General features: G+C 44.4%; 1 protein-coding gene across 3 annotated transcripts in view; it reads right to left on the bottom strand.

Annotated features, from left to right (window-relative positions):
- LOC310718022 (myosin-10) overlaps nucleotides 1-10,000 on the bottom strand; it is a 34,924-nt gene that overhangs the window by 5,893 nt on the left and 19,031 nt on the right. For all 3 annotated transcript variants that reach the window (XM_083526508.1, XM_083526507.1, XM_083526509.1), the window contains 18 exons: nucleotides 9,790-9,963; nucleotides 8,143-8,257; nucleotides 5,412-5,605; nucleotides 4,997-5,118; nucleotides 4,668-4,737; nucleotides 4,211-4,371; nucleotides 4,016-4,124; nucleotides 3,738-3,869; nucleotides 3,425-3,631; nucleotides 3,194-3,331; nucleotides 2,887-3,010; nucleotides 2,608-2,779; nucleotides 2,257-2,469; nucleotides 1,856-2,000; nucleotides 1,386-1,592; nucleotides 899-1,003; nucleotides 509-661; nucleotides 149-397 (listed from right to left, as the gene is read on the bottom strand). In XM_083526508.1, the coding sequence (XP_083382634.1) occupies nucleotides 149-397; nucleotides 509-661; nucleotides 899-1,003; nucleotides 1,386-1,592; nucleotides 1,856-2,000; nucleotides 2,257-2,469; nucleotides 2,608-2,779; nucleotides 2,887-3,010; nucleotides 3,194-3,331; nucleotides 3,425-3,631; nucleotides 3,738-3,869; nucleotides 4,016-4,124; nucleotides 4,211-4,371; nucleotides 4,668-4,737; nucleotides 4,997-5,118; nucleotides 5,412-5,605; nucleotides 8,143-8,257; nucleotides 9,790-9,963 (2,790 nt within the window). The remainder of the gene's footprint in view (nucleotides 1-148; nucleotides 398-508; nucleotides 662-898; nucleotides 1,004-1,385; nucleotides 1,593-1,855; nucleotides 2,001-2,256; nucleotides 2,470-2,607; nucleotides 2,780-2,886; nucleotides 3,011-3,193; nucleotides 3,332-3,424; nucleotides 3,632-3,737; nucleotides 3,870-4,015; nucleotides 4,125-4,210; nucleotides 4,372-4,667; nucleotides 4,738-4,996; nucleotides 5,119-5,411; nucleotides 5,606-8,142; nucleotides 8,258-9,789; nucleotides 9,964-10,000) is intronic.

Below are 10,000 nucleotides of genomic sequence, written 5' to 3'. Positions count from 1 at the left end.
GAAAGGAAAAAAACAAAATAATAAACTTCTGATAAAAATATGCTCCGTATTAAGGAAGAAACCCCTGTACAGCCATAACATTACTAATAAAACAAGTTGATTTTAAAATCTATTTCTCACTATGACAAACAAACCCCTCATTGTGCACCTGGTCAAATTTCTTCTGTTTCTTCTCCAGGTTGGAGACGATCTGCCTCTGGTGGTCCAGATCAACCGTGAGGTCATCCAGCTCCTGCTGCAGACGAGTCTTCGTTTTCTCCAGTTTATCAAAGGCCAGAACCTTCTCCTCCAGCCGCGTGTTACACGCCTCCACGTCCTTCTGCAGCTTTCGCTTCACCTCTTCCAGACCCTCCACCACACCCACATCATCCTCCAGCTTCTTCTTAGTCTCACACAGCTACACACACACACACACACGTATAATATACAATTATATAATGTATTGTTTCTTCAAACAGTTGAAAGCATGTTGAATACTGTGTGTGTGTGTGTGTGTGTGTGTGTGTACCTGTGCCTGTAGGGTTGCCAGTTGTTTCTCCAGGTTTTTGCGTGCCTCCTCCTCTTCCTCCTGCTGCTCCTGCAGGTTGTTCTTCTCCTCCTCTAGCTGTCTAATCCTGCTGCTTAAATTCAGCTTCTGACGAGTTTCCTCCTGGAGCAGCTCCTACACACACACACACACACACACACACACACACACACACACAGAATTACTATTTATACAGGTGATTGACTGCATGTGCATCACCAGATGAATGGCATATGTTCTCTCTCACACACACACACACACACACACACACACACACACACACACACACACACACACACACACACACACACACACACACACACACACACACACACACACACACACACACACACACACACACACACACACTACCTGTGTGTCCTGTAACTGGCTCTCGAGACTTGATGTATCTTTAGCCAGTTTGATCCCCTTTTTCTCAGCATCCTCCAACAGAGCAGACACGTTCTCCAACTCAGTCTATATACACACACACACACACACACACACACCAGTAAAATATCACAAGTATTACAAAACACAATATACATACAAAACATAATCTGTATAATTTTTTGTCTGACTTGGACATTAAAACACTGAGTGAGAGAGTGTATGTATCACCTGTAGTTTGTAAGGGAGTGTGTGTATAGACAGTGTGTGTGTAGAACCTGCAGTTTGTAAGGGAGTGTGTGTATAGACAGTGTGTGTGTAGAACCTGTAGTTTGTAAGGGAGTGTGTGTATAGACAGTGTGTGTGTAGAACCTGTAGTTTGTAAGGGAGTGTGTGTGTCTGTGTGTGTGTGTGTGTGTGTGTGTGTGCGTGTGTATATATATAGACAGTGTGTGTGTGTGTGTAGAACCTGTAGTTTGTGTGCACGCTCAGACAGTTCAGCTTTGTTCCTCTCCCCCTCAGTGACTCGAGTGAGGACCTCCTGCAGCTGAGACTCCAGTTTTTTGCGTTTGTGTTCAGATTCCAGTTTGGCCTGCTGCAGCACCTTCACCTCACTACTCAGCTCCTTATTATCACCCTCCAGCGTCTGCTTACTCTTCTCCAGGTTCAGCTTAAACTACACACACACACACACACACACACACACACACACACACACACACACACACACACACACACACACACACACACACACACACACACACACACACACACACACACACACACACACACACACACACACACACACACACACACACACAGTAAGAGTGCAGTAGTATATTGTAGGTACATGCTTGCCAAATGTAATGTAAAAATACAGTTCTGTAACTTTTTGTGTGAGAGAGAGAGAAAGAGAGAGAGAGAGAGTGAGAGGCTGACCCTCTTGGCCTGCTCCAGTTGTTCAGAGACTTCCTCCAGAGCTGTACCATGTCTCTGTCTCATCTCCTGAATTTGAGACTCGTGATTCCGAGCTTCTTCATCGATGGCCTTCTTCAGCTCAGCCACTTCCTGCTCTCTCTTAGTCCTTAAATTAAAACACAAACATATATCAGTACATACATATTTTTTTTCACACCAGCTTTAAATCAGAACCCGTTTTATTTATAAAGATGGTATAAACGTGGTCTCAGTGATGTATCGTGAGATGTTCCCAGAGGAGTTGTAACTGTGTTCTAACTGAGTGTTGTTTGTATATTGAGTGTTCACCTTTTACCCTCTATAAGCTCCAGTGTGAGTTTGAATGTAACACAGAGTTCTGCATGTTAAAGCTGGTGCAGTACCTGAGCTCCTGCTGAGCTGCAGTGGTGTCCAGTGTATCCTCCAGTTCAGTCTTCAGAGCTTCCAACTCCTCGCTCAGATCACGCTTCAGCTTCTCTGCTTTATTCCGAGCCGTCTTCTCTGACTCCAAATCTTCCTGAAGCTCGGCCAGCTGAGCCTGGAGCTCCCTCACCTGCTTCAGAGCATTGTTCTTCTGTGCAACCTCCTCATCTCCCCTTTCACACACACACACACACACACACACAGAAACAATATTGTAGTAGTCCACTGGCTGCAGTGAGGTTTTTTGTGATACACTGGATTACGTGTGTGTGTGTTGTGTGTGTGTGTGTGTGTGTGTGTGTGTGCACTACCTGGTCAGCACAGCCTGTAGTTCCTCCTCCTTTTTGGCCAGTTGCACTTTGAGCTCATCGATCTGAGCCTGAAGTTCAGCAATTTGTTCCTGCAGGTCTGTCGTCTCTCCATCCAGCTTCCTCTTGGCCTTCTCCAGCTCCTGACGAGTCTTCTCCTCCTTCTTTAGACGCTCTGGAATCCACACATTTATTAAGATAAAAGTTCACACACACGCACACACCCCTCCAGTTGTCTCTAGACTGTCACCTGTGAGAGGATGAAATGTGTTTTTTTTTTACCTTCCAGGTCAACCATCATCATCTCCTGCTTGTTCTTCACCTTGCCTAGGTTCTTTGCCTTCTCTTCTTCCTCTGCCAATAAAGAAGTCATCTCACCTACCCGCTCCTCCAACAGCTTCTTCTCCTGCACACACACACACACACACACACACACACACACACACACACACACACATTTATAAATAATAAAATAGGATGTCCATTTTAAAACAGAAGATAAGAATGTATTTATTAATCAGTGATAAATAATATTAACTAGTGCACTAGTGTCAGCTAAAGGAACACGTGTACACACACACACACACACCTTTAGGAATTTAGAGTTTTGGTCCTCTAGTAGCAGCAGATCCTCCTCCATTTTTTTTATTTTGGCTTCTGCAGTTACTTTCTCCAGCTGCAGCTTCTGTCGAGCAGCTTCTTCTTCATCCAGCTGCTCCTCCAGGTCCTACAAACACAAACAGTTCATATTTGTTCCTCTAGTAAATATTATTAAACCTTATCACTAACACCATAACGATCATCATCATCTCCTCCTGACCTGAATGTGTGACTGCATCTTCTTCTTCTCGTTCTGCAGTGTCTGGTTGCGCTCCTCCTCCTCCTCTACACGAGACTCCAGGTCATGTAGGATCTCTTCCAGCTCCTGCTTCTTCGCCACTAACCGAGCTCTCATCTCCTCAGCCTCGGCAAACAGCTCCGTTTCAGCCTGCAGCTGCTCTGCCAGGATGTTCTTCTCCTCCATCAGCTGGACAACAAAAACACAATTAATACATACAAATATGGCCTGCTGGACCATGTACATGAATCCGTGGTGACGGTCAGTCTGTTACAGTGTGTGTGTGTGTGTTAACCTGCTGGTGCTTCCTCTCCATTTCCACCAATTCGTTCTCCACCTTCACCTGTCTCTCCTTCACCTTCACCAGCTCCTCCTCCTTCGCCTGCATTTCCTCCTCCTGACGGGTCACCTGGAGCAGAGGCTTCACCTGGAATCACACACACACACACAAAGTTTTACCCCCTTTCCCCTCAGTAGGGCAACAAGTTCTGTATACTTTACATATATTAATGTATATGCTCACACACACACACACCTGTGATGATGTGTGTGCACATGTAGGAAGTATCTCACCTTGGTGAAGAGTCTCCACCACTGCCAGTGGCGCAGTTTAAGATAAGCAGCACAGTTCCTCTGGAGAACCTTCAGAGCACTCAGCTGCTGCTGCTTCTTTGCAAAGGCTCTACACACACACGCACACACGCACACACGTTTAATTAGTACTAGAAAATGAGCAGAGGTGACACTCGGACACTATGAAGTGCTCACTTGCGAGCCAGGTATCCTCGACACACGGCCTGGAAGTAAATGATGATGTCGGTGATTTTCAGGTCACGCTCCTCCTCCAGGTGAGCCAGAACTCCTGTCCGGAAAAATATCTTACTCTGACCGATCCGGTACAGGTTCGGATCCAACTCAAGGGCCTGGATCTGTGGAGGAGAGAGTTATAATGAAATAAAGGAATAAACAGTAAGTAATAATAAAAGAGAGAAAGTGGAGAACTGGGAAAGGAAAGGGTTTGAATTGGTCATTTATTTAAAAAAAAAAAAGCAAGAAGGAATTACATTCTCATTCAGGACCATTGTGTATCCTGTGTCCTCCTTGTTTTTTGTGTCGTGTGTGTGTGTGTCACCCATTATGATATAACAGACTTTGTGTAATCTGTTAATGTGTTCATATTATTTATTTGTTGTGTTTTCAGTAACGTGAGAAATGTTACACTCACCATTCGCTCACACGCCTGTTTACCGTCCATGAAGCCCTTTGGGATGGCGTTAGGAGTGAGGATCTCATATCTGATCACACACACACACACACACACACACACACACACACACACACACACACACACACACACACACACACACACACACACACACACACACACTGCAACATGTGAGGACAGCCATACAGCTCAAATACTTGTGTGTAAGGTGAGGTGGTGTGTAGGTCAAAAGTATTTGTAAAAAAAAAAATGTACATGGGTAGTCATGTGCAGGTGTGTAGGTGTGCAGGTGTAACTGTACACAGGTGTGAATAGGTGTGTGTGTGCACCTCTGTCTGAACTCCTGAAAGATGATGCGGTTAGGGAAGCCCTGTCTGCAGATCCTGATTCCCTCCAACACACCATTACACCTGAGCTGATCCAGAACTAGGTGAGGTTCCAGTTTACCTGCCTGTGGAGGAGCAAGAACAGACAGCAAAGAGGAGAAAGAGAGAGAGAACATCAGTGAAAATGTGGAGAAAGTATTAACTATAAAAACTGTACAGAGGTCACGTATGATTTATGATTATATATGGACTTGAACACCTTGTAAACATCCCTTAACAAGACTACACCCACACCCCCACACCCACACCCCCACACCCCCACACACACCCCCACACCCCCACACCCCCACACCCACACACCCACACACCCACACACCCACACACCCACACACACACACACCCACACACCCACACACACCCTCTTCTCATGGTTGGGGATGATGCAGCGGACGAAGTTGGGGTTGGTGTTCCTCAGCGTGGCCATCAGCTTGGTCAGAGACTCTTTGTAAAGCTGGCCGACAGTCCGGAACATTCCCTTCTTCGTCTTGTACGTCGCTCCAAACGCAGTTTCATTCATTCCAGCCACCTGATCCAGCCCAACAATACGGTCCACTGGGAGACAGACACAGAGAGACACAGACAGAGTGAGAGCAGACATCAGTAAAACAACTCACACTCACACACTCACACACCAGGTGGTGAGGAAGCAGTAAACAGAGAGAGTGTATATTACAGAGTGCTGCAGCAGGTTCAGGCTCAGTGTAATATCACCCTGAATAGAATGTTTATCGTGAGCAGGGATAGAGAGGTGCTGATATTCACTTTACCAACATCCTACAACATTCAGAATAATAACGTTATCACATCTCTCCTGCTCAGCGCAATCACTAAGCTCAGGGTGAAAGGTTGTAATCAGCACACTGCTCATTTCTGATATTATTGTGTGTGTGTGTGTGTGTGTGTGTGTGTGTGTGTGTGTGTGTGAGATTAGAAGCCTGAGCCCAGTGATACATGCCTGCTGCATTTACATTCTTCTTTACTTTATTCTTCAGCACTGAAAGCTCAGATGACACAAAGCAGAAGAGCCATGGAGGTGCAGACTATGTCTAAACAGAAGCACGCTGCTAAAGCACATCTACACACACACCCTGCATCTTCTGGGTTAGGGCTATCTAACGGTGAAACTCAGCAACAAAGAAGCACCTTCTTCAAAAGTCCCCGACTCAGCATTTTAACAGATGTGAGTAAATTCTCAGGCTTGTGAGTGACATCACAGGAAGCAATGTTCCATTCAGCAAGTGAGTTATTTATAGTTATTTAACCGTTCTATCTATAAAATCTCATATATAATGACATTCTCAGAAACTCCCCTCACAGGGAACATCACAGAGAAGGTTAAAGGTGAGGAACACTCAGAACCTTCACAGGTATTGGATGTGATGATAGAAAGAGGGATAAGGTTGTATTCTGACTGTATCTGAGCGTTCCTCTCTGTAATAAAGACATGGCGCTGCTCTCTATGCGCTTGCGTGGTGGGAGAGAAGCTGCATGGTTTCCATGTGCAGGATTTTGGAAAGCAAACTGAGGGAACAGAGCAGGGTCTCATCACAGCACTCAACAATAACGTTTGCAAACAGAAGGATCTATAAACACAAATCTGAAATAGAATTAACATGCAAGTCCTCACTCCTTAAAGCTGACCATCTGAATCAGTCACATCCGAAAACCTGAGTTCACTGCCGAGAACCTACAGAACCGTCTGTTACACGGGGTACTGTCTCACACACACACACACACACAGTGTAAACCTGCAGCAGTGTGAGAAATACAACTACAGTTGATAATAGATCAACCTTTCTGTGAAGGAGTTTCAATAAATAAATACATGAGATTTATTGCATTAATTAATACAAATGGGCAAAGTGAGTTTATAGTTCTTTTATTAATATTACCAGCAGAATAATCTTTAAGGGTTTTTTATTTATTAGTTTATTTATTTATTTGATTATTCGTTTATGTTTTTAGGTAGAGCTTCAGAATACATATAACAATTACATTTTTTTACCTAAAATTTGGAGGAGTTAAATTGTACATTTTTTTAAACAAAATTCTTAGTTTTTTATGTTACTGAACTTTAAGATGAATACAGTCAAACCCCCGATAATTTGCAGCTCGGAAAATGTGGGAATTTTCGAAATGAGTCTTATAACATGACCCCCATGAATTCTAGAAAACCACTATACAGTCATTCAGCAAAACAGGGAAATTAGCTTTTAGTTATTATTCTTATTATGAAAAAGGGAGAACATTCAGAACATTCTGAACAGGGCAGAGAGCTTCTTATAAAATCACCTACTTACTTCCAATAGGATCAGGATATTGAGGTTAACCACACCCCCAGTGTTTGCTTTATGAAGTGGTTGATGAAACGAGTTCACACGCGGTTATTACACTCCACAATGCCTCGGCAGCAAACTCAGTTTTTTTAAGCCAAATGTGAAATGAGCCAGCCGGAAGGAAGAAAGAGAAGGAAGATTTATAAAAAAAAAAAAGCAGCAGGATGGGAGCGTCTCAAATCACAAAATGCGCCCTTGAAGAACCGTAGTACCTTCACCCGGAGACTCATGGAGGCTAGAGACATCATAGAAAGACGCTCTCTGAATATTCTGTATCTCTACAGGCCAGGTCGAGAGACACGAGAGCGGGAGGAAGAAAGAAAGGAAATAAAGAAAACACCGAAGAAAAAAAGAAATAAAAACAGTAACAGCAGGCGCGCGCGCGCACACACACGCTGCACACACACACACACGCTGCACACACACACACACGCTGCACACACACACACACGCTGCACACACACACACACGCTGCACACACACACACACGCTGCACACACACACACACGCTGCACACACACACACACGCTGCACACACACACACACGCTGCACACACACACACACGCTGCACACACACACACACGCTGCACACACACACACACGCTGCACACACACACACACGCTGCACACACACACACACGCTGCACACAGGTTAGTGCAAGACTGGAGGACAGAGGTAAATCACACACACTGGAACCGGTTTTGGTGCAGAATTTGTGTTTTGATGTGAACAGAGACAGAGTGCAGCTCACCGTCCTTCCAAAGCTCAGCTACAAATTTATCAGTGGACTGGTGTAGCAGCGTCGCCACGTTATCATTCAGAGGATCCATGTTCTTCATCAACCACTCATCTGCTTTATAATCCACCTGAGAGAGAGAAGGAGAGAGAGGCAGCTTTAATACTTATCTATATAAATTAATTAATTATATAAATATTCAGACAGCAGTCATGAGATTAAAATATATATATATATAAAGTGTCTAGATGAATGCGAGTGTGATATAGAGGTGGTATTAAAAAGATTGAGACTAGTTTTGTAACGCACCAACAGATGGCAGCACGAGGCTGCACGCCCAGTCACATGGAGCACCGACCTTCATAAGTCAGTGTACTAAAAGACATGGTCCTGTGTACATCAGGAGCAGTGCGACTGGTGCTGTTCTGACCACGTGCTTTACCACGTCTGCTATTCTGATCACGTGTGCACATCATCACCGAGCTCCTCCTCACACGTGATTTTCTCACCGGAAACAACACGGTCTCACTTCCGCACCCACCCTACTCGCCAGATTTGGCTCCTGGGGACTTTACCCTCTTCCTGAAGATGCAGTTCAAAGGTCGCAGTTTTGACACCGTTGTGGAGATTCAGCACGAATCGCAGAAGGTTCTTGATACGATAAGGACTTCAAGGACACGTTCCAGAGGAACACTGGGAGCACTGTATTGCTGTGCAGGGGGACTATTTTGAAGGCAATTGTCTGGAAACGTAAATAATTAAAGTACTTTCGTATAAACAGAGCGAGACTCCAAAACATTTTATCATCACCTTGTATTTTCTTTGCTGTGTGTATTTACTCATGTGGTGTAAATGTTTATGAGTCTGTTCAGACTCTGGATCAGAAACTAAAGAATGAAGCAGAAGTGAGGTTTTTTTTGCCTGGAGGGAACACGGTTGTGTTTCAGTCAGATGTGATGAACAGGTAAACAGAATGAGAAGACCCCCCTGGTCTCTTTACAGATAGGACTGTAAACTTTTCATTCTGGTTTGGAGAATGTGCAGGATATTTCCTGGAGGTTGTTTTGGGCCTTGTAGCCTCTGCACACTGGCACTGAACTGTGTCTGGGTTTTTCTCCTCTCAGTCATTTTTTATGCTTATTGTGCTTTTTTTATTGGTAATGTGATGTGGAAAGGTGTCTTTTTTAACAACCCCTCTGCACCTCCGCACCCCTATCAGAAGGAACACAACTGAGAAACAGAGAGTCCTTTTTACTGCAGTGTCAGATTCTGATGGCAAAAACAGCTGCTAATGTAAACCAGATGTGTGGAGTAAAGAGTGAAAAACATGAGCGAACTCCACCATTCATGCTGGAGAGATTAAACACCCAGCACATGAGGAGGTCTGTGCATTAAACATCATTACAAACAGATCTGAGTAGTGAACGAGACCACACTACTGCCCATTACACTGCATATCCAAATAATTACAGTCTATCTTTACCATTTAATTATCTAATTAATGTATACATTAATATAATCCCACAGGGGGAGGTAATAATCTAATACTGAATAAGTATCTTGTATAGAAGTATTTTCTCTCAGCTCAGTGTATGTGTGTGTGCACCTACATTACACAACAGTGGCAGGTTGTAACCTCGCTGTGTGTAGTGTGTATCGTACCCTCCCTGCGTAGTGGATGATGCAGAAGTCGGCTTTGTCTTTGAGCTGACGTGGTTTCTGGAACTTGGCGTGAGAACCCTGTTCCTGCACCAGCTTATCCACAAACGTCTTATCTGTAGCTTTGGGGAACCAACACTCCTCATCCAGAAGAGCCAGAACACCTGGGGGATTTGCCTGCAACACACACACACACACACACACACACACACAA

This window comes from Silurus aristotelis (assembly GCF_946808225.1).
Source record: "Silurus aristotelis genome assembly, chromosome: 2".
Lineage (NCBI taxonomy): Eukaryota > Metazoa > Chordata > Actinopteri > Siluriformes > Siluridae > Silurus > Silurus aristotelis.
This window is presented reverse-complemented; position numbering and strand designations above follow the sequence as displayed.